Genomic DNA, 17,826 nt, shown 5'->3' on the forward strand with positions numbered 1-17,826 from the left:
GAATGCCCTTGTGAGATCAAACTTTGTTTTTCAAAATTGTATTTGAAAGCTAATGGCTCAGCTTGTGTGAAAATCTGTGTTATGTCCTCTCATGCCCACCTGAAGTGAAATATAACTAGAATTTTTTGTTTGTTTGTTTGTTTTGGTGTTTTTTTTTTTAATCTTCAGAAATAATTCACATACAGAATAACCAGATATTTCTGACTTCATATAATCACATTATCTTATATTAATATCACTGAAAGGTTCTATGATACAGCCAATTGAGGGGAAGGCAAAGCTTCCAATTCAGTTCAGTCTGTGCCTGGTTAAGGTTCTGAATTCCTCCTGATGGCCTTCTGCATCATAAATATCTAAAGCAATATTTCTGCATAACTTATCTGGCATGTTCAGAGGTGTTACGGTTTAACTCAGCTGAGCACCACACAGCCATTGGTTTACTCCCTCCCATTGGTTATGAGGGAGAGAACTGAAAAAAGGCAAAATGGTTTTGTTGAGATGAAGATGACAGTCTTATAGGACAGAAAAGGGAGGGATGATAATAATAAATAATAGTAACAATATGTGTATATATATGTATATCACAAAACAGGTGGTATACAATGCAGTTGCTCACTATCTGTTGATGGATGCCAAATAGTTCTCAGGCAGTGGCAGCTCCCCCAACCAACTCCCCAGCTTTTATTGTTCAGCAAGACACAATACAGTCATGGGATCATGAGATATGTATCTCATGGGGCATCTATTGTGGGATATGCCTTTGGCCAGTTTGGGTCAGCTGTCATGATTTCATTGCCTTACCAGCTCCTTGTGCACACCCAGCCTTCTAACTGACAGAGCTATATATGAGAAGCTAAAAAGTCCTTGACTTCTTGTTGCTCAACAACTAAAACATCGTGGTGCTATCAGCACTGTTTTTCTCCTGAATCCAAAACACAGCATCATCCTAGCTACTATGGACAACGTTAACTCTATCCCAGCTAAAAGCAGGACAGTGTGACGTGGTATTTTCAGAAGTTTTATGTGTAATAGCAGCCTACTTGATTGAGAACTATAATTAGTTGTTTTCTTTATGTGTATAGAAAGCAAGGATATTCAATAGCCTTGATTTCTTAAGTATTAATATTTTATACTACAAAATCACCAAATCTGTGACAGGAGAACAAGCCCTAGGCCCTAGTATTCACACACAAAAAAAAAATCCAATGTCAACAGAATCTCACCACTTACTTTTGGTGAGCAGAGTTCAGCTGGAAAAAAAAACTGATTAGTCATTGCTGAGAAGTACTTGTGTGAGTGCATTTTTCCTATTAGTCTCCATAGTGTTTTTTTATAATTGGGTCCTGAACGCAAACACTTTTTTTTGTTGTCTGCTTGAGGCTGAGGAAAGTGACTGGTATTCAGCTCCTGAGAGATACAGATATTCATGCTGCAAGGAGGTGGGTGCCTCCTGATGACAGTTCCGTCATTGCTGACATCTTTTTCTTGATGTGTAGATTTTGCTTGGCTGCCCCTGTTTGCATGGCATGTGAAAAGATGCATACATATCACTAAATGATGACTGAGTTTTTTTGTTATACTTGTTGCTATACTATAGCATTTGCATACACGTAACAAGGAGATACAGAACGTCATCTCTGATGACAAGAAAAGCAAAAACAATACTTGATGTTAAAAGAGATGGTAGCATTGGTGTTTATGCTAAGAATTAATGCATTATGTACCGTGGATAACTATGTTTTGGTGAAGGGTTGCAATGTGTATGTCCTTGGCTTCTAGAGACAGTTGTGCAAGTGTGCTTCTGTTGCTTTGTTTTCTCAAAGTTGCACTGATATCAGAACTTTCATTGGCTTATTAACTGACACAGAAGAATTTTAGAGTTCTTTACAGCAATGTGAGGTGTGCAGTTTTTAAAGAGTTTTTCCTATTGATTTCTGACCTTTAAAATCAGGACCTCGTGGGGAAATTTTGTTGTTTACAACTGCTTTTTGGCTGTTTAACTTTACCCCTAATGTGTTTCTTCACTGTGGTTAGATCTAGAAATGTTCTTTTAAAACTTAAATCTAAGCTGCTCACATAATCATTAAAATACAAAAGCTGGAACTTCAAACGAACAAAAATGTCTTAATTAAATAGAGGATTTGGCAACGTGGCATTCAGCTCTTCTCATAATGCATGAGTGAGTTTCATGCTGAATGACTATGAATGATGAGCTAGTCCTGTTGCTGAAGGGATAGGTTTTCTTTTCCTTATTCTCTTCCTCATTCCTCATAACTTCTTGCTTATGCCACCTTTTTCTGTATATGCTTTTTTATCACTTTTTTATCACCATCTCTCCTTGTGCTGCTGTTGCACTCTACTTTCTCCATGCTCTTGTTCTGCAGCATTGGAACAAAATAATAGGTTTGTTTTTCAGTTTGCTCACTTATGGTAGAAACTGTTACTTTTTCATTTAAGGATTTCACAGAAGTATATGCAACTAGTAGAGGGAATGAGTTGTACGCCCAGAAAAGACGGGGTGAAAAGAGGGAAAAAGAAAAATACATTTTTATTGGCTTTTGAAAAAAGAGGGATGTGTTGATCTAATGTCAGGTTATCAGTTACTTTGATTGACATTACCCTACAAACACTTAGTTTTGAGTCAGATGACAAATGATGAAGTTTTGGAATTTGGAAAGAATTTGGAACCTTGCTTTAGTGTCTTGAAGCAGGTGGAAATACATCTTTGTGCTTGCACTAGTCTGCTGTGGTCTTTACATTTCCATTTTCCATGAAAACATACATATTCAGGTGCTTAGAAACATTTTTCCTTTAAATTATAAGTTATTTTAGTGTGGTTTATTATGTTTTAGAGCTAGAAAAAAGCAAAGCCTGGTTTCACTTAACCCTTCATTTGTGACCTGTAGGCTTAAGTGGAAAATAAGCCTTGTACCTAAAGTGAACTTTCCTGTTTTTCAGCTTCTTGTTTCTCCACAAAACAAAGAAATCAAGTGGGTAGAATTTAGAAATGACATGCAGACAATGTTTTGGCTCCAGTACCAGTATTCAGAAACAAGAGGCCTGCTTAAGCAGCTCGACATTGGTATTTCTTTTCTTTAGCTAAACTGTACCTCCCCCAGAGATTTGTACCTGATTTTGACCATACCTGAAAAGACACTCAGACTGAACCTGCAAATCCTGATAAATAAGAACAGGTTGTTAGCTTTCCTGCTCATTGTGTGACACCTCACAATAATTAGTTTGCAATTAGTGGCTTAAGATTGCAAAAGAAGGCTTGGTATGAGATTTTTTTCAGACCTTATTCTTGCCTTGTCTTTTTCAGAAGTTTTCAGCCGTCACTTTAATGACTGGCATCAGCGTTTAATCTACTATACAGCCTTAAACCAAAGCTCTGGTGCTTTTTACTAGAACTGCTGTGAGATTATAACTGTGCAGATATTTAATGCCCTAATATAGATAAGGCTTTTGCATCTGTTAAATGTGGGTACCCAGAGCTGCAGCTTAACTCGGTTTCTGTGCTAAATGGGACTTTCTATAGAACAAGATTTTGTTTAGTCAAGGAATTAGGGTTTCTTTGAAAAGAAATGTTTTGTTTCTTCTCTTCATTTTTATGGTATTTAATCCAACATTTTCAGTATGTGCCAATGATTTTCTTAGTTTTTCTCCTAATTAAATTAACCTAGTAAATGACATTCTTTTAATATTACTTTAAAGAAATCCACATTCTGTTTTGTCTACAGTTTAAAAACACCTTTGAGTGAAATGTTTTGCAGAAATCTGTACCAAAAGCCATTCTTTTCAGACTCAAATGTGTAATGAAAAACTAATACTTAGTTTAAGTCACACATAAATTAAAACTTTAAGACTTTATTCACCGCCATATCTTCAACTGTGGGCTCTGTCTGACAATGTTACATTGATTTTCAAAATTGTGCCCCTTATTATGAATGGAAGCTCCAAATGGCTTTAATTGTAAAATGTTTGTTATCATTTGATAATCAAGATGTAGCTCACAGTCTTCATTGGTGTGCTAGACCCTTAGTTCTGCATCTAACTCCTTCTGTTAACAGCAAAGCATTCTATGGTGTGACTTCTGGTAGCGCTCAGGAAAAACAGAAATACTTGTTTGGTTTAAAAGGGCTGAGGAGCTGTGAAGAAAGGCAGTGTTGTAGCTAGGCTCAAATTTAGGCAGGAATGTGAGAGGTAAAAGTAGCCTCAGGCCTATCTCGGGTGAGAACATTACCTGCTTTCCACCTTATCTGCCTCCAGAAGGAAAATAAGGGAAGATAAGGGAAGACTAGTAGGGCAATAGTAAAATAGAAAAGCAGAATAATTTTGCTTAGTTTTTTCAAGTAGTTCCATTTTTTATTCGGTATACTCTTTTGTTTGTTTGTGGTGCCAGTTTAAATAGAAGACTAATTTTAAAGGCAGTGTCAGTATAATGATAAAATTTGCATGATGCGTTTTCTTCTTACCCATTTACGAGGGCTATATTTTAGATGCTAGAAAACGTATTTACTCTTAGGCTATGGATATTCTGAAATAAATGTTTTGTGTATTTTGTGTAGCTTAGTTTCTAAATGCTTCTTTCCAGAGACTCATTTATTTCTACTGGTTACTTTTAGTTCAGTTTTGGTCTTTCTAGAAGACAAACAGGCTGCCAGATTGCCATTCTTTTCCAACTGTTTGCTGCTGACACATTTTACCTTTTGACCAGCAGTTACAGAAAAATGTTTGAAAGTTCAGAGATCATGTTGAAACATCTATTAATATGATTGAGAAGTGGAAAAAGAAAGTAGGGGACCACATCTTTTGGTATTAATAATGAGTTGTCATCAGTTTTAGAACATCGACTTATTTTAAGTAAAGTATATGCTGTCACTTCTGCAGTTTGATTTAAAGTATAATTTCCAACAAACAAATATTGGTAATAGAGGGTGTCATGAGATAATACAACATATTCTTTCAAGCTTGTGCTTCTGTATGGTTGGATATCCTTGGCATTCTAAATGAACGATTGCATATCAGATATATGCATTAGACTTTCTTTTCCATTTTTTTTTTGATAGAAAATACGTAAAACATAACAAAAAAAATCAAAACAAGACAAACATCTGTAATGCATTTGATAACCACAATGCTGAACATGCTTTTTGATTTTATTAGCTCAGTAAGGAATAAGTTGTTATGGTAAATTCTGTAGAGAAGTTAAAGTGTGTTACGTATTAATAACAAACAATAGATTTGTTCACTCAGTATGGGTGGGCCCAACAGAGGGTATAATCAGAGTATGCTCTTGTGGAAAATCAAGGAGTGCTTTTAAATAAAACTGCCATTTCTTAATAAAATATTAATGGTGATCTGCTTTAAAGTCACAAGGTATTCCAAGGAGCAAATTCTTTCATTTCTGACCAGTGTCCATTTATTTACAGTAACAATAATATTGTGTCCTCAGTTAACATAAAACTTGTAAGCATTTGCAAAGTCTGTAGAAGTGTGGGGAAAAATGTATTTGCTGCTGGTGGAATCCAGCATGAGTCCATGAGTGTATGTGCAAGGGTGTCATAAGGGTGTGTGGACACAAGCGTGGCCACAGAAGTCTTGTTGCAGAATCATGGTATTAGTCACGTTAAAGACATATTTTGAGGATTACTTTAATCCTGGCTACAGGATTAAATAGCAGCTGAAATGAAAGCAAACACATGGATATTACATTTCATGCATCAGATAATCCTTCTTGAAAAGCAATTCTTGTCATTTGTATTCTACTATGTAGAATGTAGCATGTACCATGTTTTGCATGGTATTGACAGTACGCTTTTAATTTCTTCTTTAAGGATCCACCCACCTCAGTGTCTCTTGGACTTCGAATGGAAGAGATGATTTTCAATTTGGCAGACACGCATCTATTCTTTAATGATTTAGAAGTAAGTGTTCATTATTTTAAAGCACAGAGGTTTATTAACATTTATCTATTTTTACTTGTTATTAGATGGTATGGCAATTATTTTTGGCTTGAGAATTTTATTATGGAAACATTAAGAAAAATCCACATAGTTTAGTCATTGAAATATACAAAGATACCTACACTGGCACTCAAAGGTTGCAGTAGTTGAAGTTCTAGGGTTTTTTTTTCCTCACGGGTCTTTGTATTTATGACCACAGTAGACAACTTCTAGAAGTGGGTGCACAAAAAGCATCTATAAATACTAGAATGCAGTAGGCTACGTTGATCATTAAATATTAAACCTCAGCTTCTATAAACAGTTAATGGCTGAGTAAAGATTTGTCACTTATATCCTACTGTGGGAAAGGATTACCTTAAACCTGAGAGAAATTGTTAACGTTGTATATGTTGTTCATCCCTGTGGCCTATCACTCTGGGTCTTCAGTCTTTCCCAGTGGCAGGTCCATTTGTTATGTGCTGGGGTTTCTCTGCTGCTCATGCCCCTCCCTTGCAGCATGCCATGAGGAGTTGGTGTCAGCATGCCAAGGGTTTTTTCAGCCTACGTAGACTCTGGTTTGGCAGTTCTTGTGAAATTGCTCTAAAACTGTCCAAACTGCTGAAAGAAACTGTCACCATAGTGCCTGGCTGTTTCATCTTAAAAGGGAAAAAGCAATTTCTGATCATATTTTAATAACAAGAAAACATGAAAACAGTCACATTTCTTTCCCATCATAATGAAGACAGCTGTTTATTTAAAATCCAACTGTTAAGCAAGCTTGTGGTGGGGCTGCCAACACACATTAATCATCAAGTTGTTGTTTTCCTAGATTTTAGAATAGTATGTTATTCCAGACAGGCAAAAGAATCTAAAAGATTCAAATGCAACATTTGCTGATCAAAGTTAATTGGCAGCAATTGGCCTTTAAATATTTCCTGATGTTTCCCTTTGCAAAATCAAGCAAAATACACCTTATTTAATAGATGAGCCAAAATCATTTGAAAAATGCCAGTATGTGATAGACCTCAAATGTGGTTTGTCTAACATCTGTCCTATATTTTGATTTCTTTTCATCTAAAAAGAAACCACTCACAGATGATTTGGCATCTTTCAATGTAATGAAATTATTTAAATGTGCTTTATTTCTTCTTCCATTCCTTAGTGGAGTATTTATTTTTATACTTGTGATAAAAGAGATGATTTTTTAAAAGTTTTCAAGTATTGTTTTATTTCGTTAAGGTAGCTTTGTATAAAGATGATACCGTTTTGGATACAAGAAATGGATCTAAATTAGTGTTACATCAGTGAGTTACATGCATAGGATTGATTTTTTCAGATTTGTTGAAAGGTATGCCAATGCTAGTTATTTTCCAAATCTGTTCCTGATTTCTAGATATATTTCAATTTATCCAGAGCAGAAAAACATAGCTGTACTTCATCTTATCAGCATATTTAATAAAGTTCAGTGTGTTTTCATTTGCTATACATAGCCAAATGCTTGGTAGTTTCAGCTAATTCTTGGTATGTGGGAATGACTTTAATGGAAGTTAACCAACTAAATATTAGGGATGGCAGGTTATCTTCTGATAATTGGCAAGTTATGCTCTTGACAGTGCAGTACCACTGTTTATTCTCTGAAGAACTTTGAATCATCTGAATCTGTTGATTTGGATATTTCATGAAAGCAAGAAGCTTAGAGGATGAACTTTGTTCTTTGGAATTCTCCTGTAGCAAATCAGTTTCTCTTAAATTTCCAAATGCAAGTGTGTTTGTCCATGAAAGGGCACTTCCTCCTGTACCTTCAGTTTGTCATTGAGTGTCACCATTATTAGCGGGACTTTTGTGGCTCCGAAGATCTGTGGCCTCAGGCTCGATAGTTTGGAAGTTCAGGCTACCAGTACTTCAACAATCTTCTATCAAAACTGTGGTCGGTTTTGGCTTGGCTGCCTCAGACTTAAAGCATCTGTTCTTGCTATCGAAGGGCTGAGTTGAGAACATCTTTTGGTGACCTTACTCAGGGCTAAGGTTTCTAGTTCATATATGTGAGTGTGGGCTCTGATCAAGAGGTCTATTGACAGGTATGCCAGTGAGCCACAGAAACTGGGAATTCTAGCCTGAAAATAGTATGAAGACAGGCAAACCTGGACCTGGAACGTGTCTGACCCACAGCACAGACACATCTTTGGGTCTGTACGTAATCCAAAGCTGGAACCTGAAAGCTGGTGTGCTCCTCACCCAGGCTCAGAGGGAGCTCTTCCTGATATGTAGAAAGGTTGGATTTTCAGGCAGGCAACCATCTATCATAAATTTGGCCTGTGATGCACATTTTTCCAGATACCACAAGCTCATCCAGTGCTTTCCAGAAAGCTCTAGTCAGAACATTTTTCTTGTCATCCAAGTTTAGGGAAATTTATTTCATTTTCTTGAAAACTGTGGTGTGCTTGATTTACATTTTAAATGCAAAGGGCATAGTTGCAGTTGTGATTTCCAAATGATCACTTGATTTGTGATACCTAACTGACTTTTCAAATCTCAGCCTAGAGATTTCCTTGATTTTATTAGGTTAAATTCTTAGTCTCGGCAGTCTTTTTTGTTTGTATGAAGTGAATCAATGACAGCATGTACTAGTGGCATTGAAAACTTCAGTGTACCTGCTCTAATTCAATATGGGATTCAGAGGGGTAAACAAATCAGCTTCTTTTCTATATGTTTGTCTTCAAGTAATAACAACAATAGTAATAATGGCTTTTGTTATTGATATAAAAATCAATGAAAAATTGCCTCGTGATTTCACTGTCCAGCTCTAAAGTCAGTATTCTGCTTATTAATGAATGAGTTGTACTTGGATTTACCATTAGTAATTGCTCTCTCTGTACTAGTTCTTAGATTATTTCTTTCAGAAAAGAGATGGCTTATTTTGTTTCACTATATGCAAACATATTTGTTGTAATTGATTCCAAATTGATACAGATAATTTGAGATCTTGAAGGAGCTCTTATAAAATCTAATATTAAAGATACATGGCAAGTATTTGAATACATTGAAAATAAAATATTGTTACTAATGTATAAGTTGATCTAAGTACCATCATAAGCAATAATTTATTGGACTAATAGTAATTTTGTAATGGCATTATAAAGCCATACTAGGCCAAACATCAGAAAAGTTCAGTGTTTCCAAAATCTCTATTTTGAAGTCTGAATTTAAGCTCCATAATAACAGTTTTGGTTTTCACTATTGAAAGCCATTATTTAAGCATGTAATATTCTGACAATAGTGGAATTATAATTAAAATATAATATACATTGATGTCAAACTCTCAAGAGAACCAAAATTATCTCATCAGGAAAGAATGTCTGATTTTTACATGCTGATTATGTTGTGATAGGGATAATAAGGTATAATATTTTAATGGTATGTATGGAGCAATTACATATATTAGGTATTTTAGAATGTATGCTCAAGTGTTTTAGGGAAATTAAGAAGCTGATGATAGGACTGAAATGTGACACCTGCCTATCTTTAAAGATTGTATACATTTGTCTGTGTATACCGGTCCTCTTAAAAGATTAGTTTTTTTCATTTCTTTGGCATATTTGCTGCACATTATAGCAAGGTATGCCAAAGGAAAAATTTGGTGGTTGTGACTGACTATGAGTGTCCTGTTTTAAAAAGTGAATTCAGTACTTTGCAAACTTTATTCTTAGATTATTCCATCTTGTTAGATCTGGAGCATTAGAGAGTTATAATTCTGTTTATCAAATATGGAAATGTCAATTTATTCATTCTCCAAGCACATTAAGCTTTTTTTTAAAATCTTATCTAATTCTTCTTGTAAGATACTTTCTTTTCAAGTGTTGCATTTTATTAAAGTAATAAAAAACCAAGTATCTGTAGATTTTTGACAGAATTATTTGTTATTCTATTTTAGGCATTTTAGTACTGTTTGTTCATTTCAGATTTTGTGGGTGAACCCAAAATGAGGTTTAAATGAAACTATTAAAAAAATATTTTGATGCCTCTTAGATTCATGCATAAGGGCATGGCAATGATGGTTAGCATTCATTTTTTTCCATTGGTGAAGGACACGTAATGCACATTCATGGCCTCACAATTCACTTTTGTTTGTGAAGGCTCTGTATGCAAAGTGATGACATATGTATAGGTGCCATTTATGATGAATGGCAGCATGATATGAAATTCTAAACTACTTTAGCTGACATATTCCTCTTCCTAATAAAATCAAAGAGAATGCTGTCAGCCAATACTATTGTTCAGTGATTATTTTTCTTTGTTTGTTTTTAACATTTGCCACTATAACAATAAAAAGGAAGAAATAAGGACCATGGTGTAGATGAAAGTTTGTCACTACAGTGGGGATCCATTTTAACTTCTTGGGTTCCTGGATATTCATTACTGTCTTCCTGATGGATACTGAGAGCTTAGTCCTTTCTGTGTGACAAAAAGGGCAGCGTAACCTTTTTATGGTTACAGTACAGGTTTTTCACTGCTTCAGATGAAGGAACCTTTAAGGCATATTACTGTGTGCTGACCCCACTGGAAAGTTGCCCGCATTGGTTTTGCATGCAATTTCCATGATGTGCTCAGAGCCAAGGCTGTTCCGCAGTTCATCCTCAGTGCTGCCTTCCCACGCCTGTGCCAGGCAGCCCCCAGTTCCTACCTGGCCTCTCTTCTGCTGCAGCTGCAGGGCTTAGGGAGTCCCCCAGGCTCTCCTACCTCATCAGTCCCTGAGAGGCTTCAATAAAGTTGAATTCATACGGGAACATTTTAAAAATCCTACGCTTTACGTGTAAAGTAGCATACCCAGCTATCTTGAAACACTGAGACACTCAATTGCACAGATGCTTTTCACAACTTGAAGCAAAAAAAATAAGTATACATTCTTTGATGACACTAAACCCTGAAGAATTGCTACAAGGAGGGGGAGCTCAGGCCTAAGAAAGGGAATGGATAAAAACCTATCACAGCAACCATGAAGCTTGATCTCAGAACAAAACTTCTCCAGAATTAGTCCCTCCTTGGGCCTTGCCTTCAATTCTTACAGGTGAAACAAGGCTGCCTCCCTGCTGTTGGAAGCATATGCACCGTATGAATCACTTCTGAGCATCAAGGAGACCTTTTCTTCATGACAGGGACATACATTCTTTTCTTCAGTCTGAGAATTTTCTCCTCTGTAGGTCTTTCAGCAAACACCACAGGAGCCTAAGTGACTTTGCTCCCGGGTCCTTCAGTGACCGTGCATACAGATATGTCCCCAGCATACCATGCAGTGCCCTGCAGGAATGCCTTTGAAGCAATAATGCCATATGTTCTGGTTCTTTAATCTGAAGGAGAAAGGGAAACTACTTCCACTCAGACCTGAGACTTTAATATACCACAGATCCAGGATGGTAACTTACCACAGTAGCACTCTGAAGCATGATTTGGGATTGTAGGCATTACGATAATAGTCATTATTAAATAATAACATTCATCAGATTTATTGTGTGCAGGTTACTGCACATCTGAAAGAACCATGACCACTGGAGGGTAAAATGCTGTTTTTTTTCTCAAGGCATTTTTAGCACATCTGTTCCTAGAGTCAAGTAATTTAAAGGAGAGAACTGTTTGGATGCAAGCCAGCCTTCAAGTGCAGGTTTTGAGCGAGCTCCAGAGCATGCTGGGAAGAAGGTTGCCCTTGGTTAGCAGTTGGAAGTCCATCATTTACTCCCTCATACCATGTGTCAAAGTCACAGAGCCAGTTTTGGACAGGTGTGTCAGGTCTGATGTTGCCTTGATTGAAACACGATTTAAGTTGGGCAGAAGTGCATGGGCAGAACCAAGCAGAGTGAAGAAGTGGAGGATTGGAAAGGCATGGTCACCGCGGGGAAAAAAATTGCTCAGCTCCTCTGCATGAAAGAAATTAGATCAGAATTGTTTTGTGGTTAAGACCATGCTTCATACTCGGTATGTTTAGAGGATAAGCTTTTGCTGACATTATTAAAAGGCAGTTTTCAAGTGCTCATATTTTGCATACATTCTTGTGTGGAATGAAGCAGCGTGAGGTTTGTTTTTGTGGTTGCTGCTACTTTGCATGCTTGGATCACTTTGTCTGCAGATAAAGAGTATGATGATGATAAGGATGGTATCTGCAGATTCAAGGGTGATGATTCCATTAGAAACTCAAGAGGGAAAGGATGCAGGAAAAAGGGGGCAGCTGATTCTCCTGTTTGTAGTATTTGCTGTTTGTTGTATTTGGTTGTTGCTGACTCTGTAGGAATGCTTCGGCTTGATCTCTTTAATGTCTTACTAGAAAGACCCTAGCAAATGCTTTCTCTGCTGACATGATGTGAAAATAAATGTATACAAAGAAAATCTTTTTAAAAAGGGCATTACAGGTAGTCTTCCAAGAAGACTTTTTCCAGTGGATTTGTTTTTGTTTTTTGTGTTTTTTAAAATTTATCTTTATTTTGTGTAAATTGTAGTTGTTCAAGTTGTTCATACATTTCAAATAAAGTTTATTTATTAAAGCAAGAGAAACAAAAAACTGTTCAGAGCGGAAGGCTTTCTGTCTTCAGAAATTAATGAAAGAAATTGCTCTAAAACCCTGTCTAAGGCTCAATGGAAATGAAGAGATACTGCAGTCAACTTCTTTGCTTCTGTAGTCAGTCCATTATGAGATTTCAGAATGCTGACTTGCTACACTGTTGACCCATTCTCCCTTTTGAAGGATTGCAGCATCCCTGCTACTTCCTACAGAGCTTTTCTGCCAGTGCAGACCATGCTCTAAACACAAACATGATATGCTGCATGATGGTTCAGCACGTTTGTTCCAAAAACAGGTAATCGTTCTTCAGGGATTCATCCAGAGAGCCTTTTAGTGCTCGAAGTGTCATTTCAGATTTTAATAGGCTCTTTTTATTATTTAACACATCCCAGAAGTCTGAAATAATAGAACATCGATGCCAAATGAATGAGTACATAGTTGCTCCTAATGGTAAAAGCAGTTAATGTTGCTATTAATTAATGTATTGCTTTCCACTTATCCTTTTGGCGGCACATTTTTCTCCAGCTTCTAGTGTTCAGGGAACCGATGTGAATAAAAAGTTTTTCACATTTTCCCTAAACATGATGCATATCGCTAGAACAAAAACCTGTCTGCTACTATAGCTGTAAATTCTCCAGTTATGACTGATTTCTAACACATTCGTAAGTTCCTGAAGTAATCCATTATTGTTTAATAACTTAATAATGTAAACAAATTCAAATAACATTCCTGACCAATAGTTTTTATGTTTGGATTTCTGGTTTAGCTGACAGATGTGTAAAATCTCACACAGCCAGTCACATCCCTGGTGCAGCTGCAAACGCTTGAAGAGAGAAAATTATTCCACCTAAGTTCAGTATTAATTTATGCTCAAATATATTTCCCAGTCCACCCTTTCTACTCATGTAATGCAGTTAATTTATGCTGATTCCACCACTTGCAAGAAAATCCTTTTTTTTTTCTTTCCCTACCATAACTGAATTTTTCCAGTGCACAGTAGATAAACTAGAGAAAGAACATAATAGTTTCTTTTAAAAAATTGGCTGCTTGTTGGTTTGGGTAGCATTTAAAACAGCAAAACTCAGGTTTGCATTGTTTGAGTTGGTGTTTTAAGTGGCTTATTCTCTGGAAAATTTTAGGAAAGCTGGTCTTACATGCCATTTTTCAGAGTGAGAGCGTGTTAGCCAATCTTCACATAAATACAAATATTTGAAACTGTATTGACAGTTTGCATGGGAGGTTGTTTCTATCAACCCCAGTGTAGTTTTAGCATGAATTTGCAATGTATCCACTGCAGTTTTCTGGTATCTTGAGAGCTGACATGAAGTTTGCGCTCTGCTGTTTACTTATGACAACTATGACTATACTTTAAACTGTAAGAAGATCTGCATATGCTTGTATTTTTAAACAGATTTGTTGTTGGCTTTTTTGTTGTTGTTGTTTTTCTGATCGTATTCAAATATTGTTACAGGGATGTCTTTCATTCATTTTCTTTTAAAAGCACGAAAGGAGCGCTTGAAGTTGGTTCCCAAAATGTTTGAGTTTCATGGTCTCGGGAGATTTCTACTGTTTCAGTGTGGTTACAATAAGGCCTCTATCTGAATTTCATCCAGTTCAGTGGTCTAATGAAACTTTAAAGAAAGGGGGGAGGGGATTGCTCCCTTTACTTACTGCAGTATCACTTCTATTTCTGTGTTTTAAAGTTTGACTTCTGATAATTTCATTTCAAAAGTTCATCTTTTCATATGGACACTAAGCTGGGCAGTTCCAAAATGAACTAACATGGTCATAATGTGTTAAAGTGTGAGTATTTAGAAAGGATTTAAGAAGTGTAAATGGAAAGCTTAACAAAAGAAACAGTAAGTTATTGAGGTAACAAAGTTTTTGGTTTATTTTTGCCATGATCCTTGTTCAGTCAGACCTGGGCAGTCCAGGCTGAGGCACTGCTCTGTTTCTGAATGTTACCCGAAGTACTGTGCAGCTGTGAGATTATAGCTCTTAAATGTTCAGTGACAGCAGAATACAGACTGCTGACATGAATGCTAAGCTTAGCTGAAATACTTTTGCCACAAGAAAGATCAGATATAACTAAGCAAATGATCCTTTCTGAACTGTAGAAGATCTTTTCAATCAGTTAAAGGATCTCCTCTTTTTCTTTCACATATTTTACATATTCGCATTGCAAATGTGAAGTCTGGATACACAGGGGAATAACTTGTTCCCTAGCATTGCTGGGAATGGAGGAGAGCCAACTGTAGCAACAACTACAAGTCAAGAGATTTTCGAAGAATTTTCTTTCACTGAAAAGTTTAAATCATTCCAATGCTCGTTTACTGGAAAAAAGAAAAAAAGTGTAAATATTTCTTAAAAATAGTCATACAAATCCAAAAAACAAAACAACAACAACAACAACAACAACAAAAAACATTAGGGACTTGTCCAAATGAATAAAGGATAAATTCAGCTCTAATTAGCTACAAATAAGAGTTGATGAACAGCACAAAAATTGCAATGAAAGCATGCACTGACTTTTTTTTGTTTCATTGCTTTAATAGATGCAAAAATAAATTTGAGCAAAACAACCTCTGACTCTCAAAGTATCAAGAGGGCTAACAGAGCTAGTATCTGCCCTGAACCTAATCTAGACTAGTTTCCTGTAGATTTGCTTTTAATAGAGCAAATGTAATGCCTAACAGAAGAATCACACAAAAATCACAATGCAAACACTTTTTAAAATTGTTCCATTTTATTGTAAATATATCTATCCATCCCTCCCCTTAATTTAGGGATGCAGGTATCTATAAGTTCACTATGAACATAAATGTTTAAATTATCCTAAGAAATGCATGCAAGCATCTGTGCTAATGTATACTTTCAGGTACTGGGAAAGAATCTGTACATTTAAGTATAAATAAATAAATATTTTAATATATGTATTTTAAAATATATAGATTTTAAGTATTGCCTTGTACATTAAGAAAAAAGTGAATGCTGTGGGGTTTATTCCACATCAGTCTTCTTTTTTTTTCTTTTTTTTTTAATTAAAAAAGTACTGTGAAAACATTATTTTAAAAGCTTGCCAGCAACAAAAAATGCTTTGACTAGAGTATTAAACACTTTGGTAATACAGCTTTTATGTATAAACTTCATATGCTCACATAAGGGGTTAAGCTATGTGATTTCAGGATAAAAGGTTTCCTGAGTTGACTATTATTCCTATGGTCTGCCAACAACTTTGCAATAAATGGAATGATTTTTATGGGAATGTGGTTATTCACAGCAAGACTACAGTTGGTGTCAGTATGAAAAATTCTTCTTTAGTAGATTCTCTCAGCAGGGATAACAGATCTGAAAGAAAGGCAAAAAGTAGTTACAGAGAACTCTGGCTGGTGTTGGTGACAAATTATGTTTACAAAACGGGATAACCCATTATAAAAGAAAAAATCAGAACAACAGTAAATCAGAGCCTTGCTCCTTTAAGTGCTGCTGTTCCAAAGCAAACTACTTTTGGTAGCGTGTGTGTATTATTTAATAGCTCCCATTTCTCTTGTTCATAAAGCAAATGAGACTTCTAGGTTTTCTGTTGCAGGGGTGTAAAATAATTCTTCTGAAATCAGTAAATTTATTGCACACTTATACCATTATCCTTGTGATAACTTGCAGTATTGGTATGTGTGAATTAGAATCATTCAAGAGAAAGGAGAATTTTTTCTTTCGATTGGATGTTTAATATTATAATTCACAGTTAATCATATTCATAATTTTTAAATCATTTTTTCTCAGTATCCGTTGCCTTTTTGTTAACTTCTTTGGTTTTTGAAATAATATTGTTAGAAGGAAAAATGTGGAGGATGCGTTAACATATTAATGAACTTAGTTGGCATTAACAGTTACTGCACTTAGGTTCTGTTTGCAACAGCACGTCAAAATGCTTCAGTGATAAAGTCATCGGTTCCATCTCAGCACCTCCTTTAGAACTGGTATCATCACCCATTTGAGATGAGTAGTGAAGCTGTATAGAATTTAATGCAAAAGCCATGCAGTAACGTTATGGGTTTCATTTATTCAATCATTTGTAAACTTGCTGAAAGATGGAGGGGAATGTTACTGTTTGGGTTAGGATGTTTTTTATCTGCAGCTGTTTAAGATGTAAACATGGCATCTTAGAGTGCTTCCTGCTCTTTGTTTCTCTTCAGTGTTATTGCCCCAGTTCTATTTGAAACATTTCATTTGCAAACTAGACTCAGAACAATACAAGACCTCAGAGTAACACTGTGTCTTGAATTTGCTTTGTTGTACGAGTTCACCAGTGATGTACCAGCAAAAAAATCAACCTAGCTGTGTCAAAATCAGAAATATTTTTATATATTTCTCTAGCACAGATAGAGAGACAGTCCTGTTGATGGATGATTAACACCTCTTGAAGTAAAGAAGGAGGATTTGCCAACCAAAAAGAAATATTGCCTCAGATGATGCCAAAGAAAATGTATTTCTTAAGAACATTACATGAAATTTTTTCTCAGGCTGGAAACATGTCAGATACATTTCTGCATAACATAAATGGCTTCCTCGGAAATATTTAGAAACCATTCTATGAAAGAAATATTTTTGTATGAAAGTATATTTCGAGGCAGCATGATAGTGATGCAGCTGAGAAGAACAGGATCAGTTCCTGATGACTGTTGAATGTAATCATTCACGTTAGTCATGTGAATATTTATTGCTAATAATACAAATGATGAGAATATAACAGTCCATCTTGTCATAAAGGGATAGGTTTTGCTGTGTGGTCTTCATTTAGTAATGAAGACAAAGACAGAAGTTCATATTCAGATTTCTAAGTCTTGTTCTACAGCAAACAATTTCCTTGAGGCGTCTGTCTAATTTTGGCAAAGTTTAGTCAGGCTTGGAAGATGGATCCTAGCAAGTCGTGGTGAACCTTTGGCCCTTTACTTCCTAAGTGGTTACCTGGTTGTTGAATAAGAAAGAACTGTAGCCAGCTATTACAAAAATAGGTAGGAAGGAATGTAGAGCATGCTGAAAATAGATTTCTGGGCAGTCAAAGTGAAAAAAATAGTTGGATTACAGGACAGGCTGTTGAAAACAGTTTATTGCTGGTGAGATATAACGGATAGTTGCAGGGAGAAGAACACTTCAAATAGAACTGGCTTAATTATCTCCCTGTCACTCCCAAATACTTTAAAATACTTAAAGGATGGCAGCTGAACTAATTCCTGGTCATCCAGAATAGAGCCTGAGTCACTCAGGAGCCTGCAGGGGAATATGTGTTCAAAAATGCCTTGTCTCATTTTAACTGAAGTAAAGAGTGCACCT

At 36.0% G+C, this 17,826-nt stretch overlaps 1 protein-coding gene across 10 annotated transcripts in view; it reads left to right on the forward strand.

Moving 5' to 3' along the window:
* EYA1 (EYA transcriptional coactivator and phosphatase 1) overlaps positions 1–17,826 on the forward strand; it is an 87,133-nt gene that overhangs the window by 46,274 nt on the left and 23,033 nt on the right. For 8 of the 10 annotated variants that reach the window (XM_065751762.1, XM_065751763.1, XM_065751764.1 and 5 more), the window contains one exon: positions 5,838–5,927. The exons of the other annotated variants lie outside the window; for them this stretch is intronic. In XM_065751762.1, the coding sequence (XP_065607834.1) occupies positions 5,838–5,927 (90 nt within the window). The remainder of the gene's footprint in view (positions 1–5,837; positions 5,928–17,826) is intronic. 10 annotated transcript variants of the gene reach the window in all.

This window comes from Cyrtonyx montezumae, unplaced genomic scaffold (assembly GCF_038088225.1).
Source record: "Cyrtonyx montezumae isolate F1298 unplaced genomic scaffold, pur_monq_1.0 scaffold_8, whole genome shotgun sequence".
NCBI lineage: Eukaryota > Metazoa > Chordata > Aves > Galliformes > Odontophoridae > Cyrtonyx > Cyrtonyx montezumae.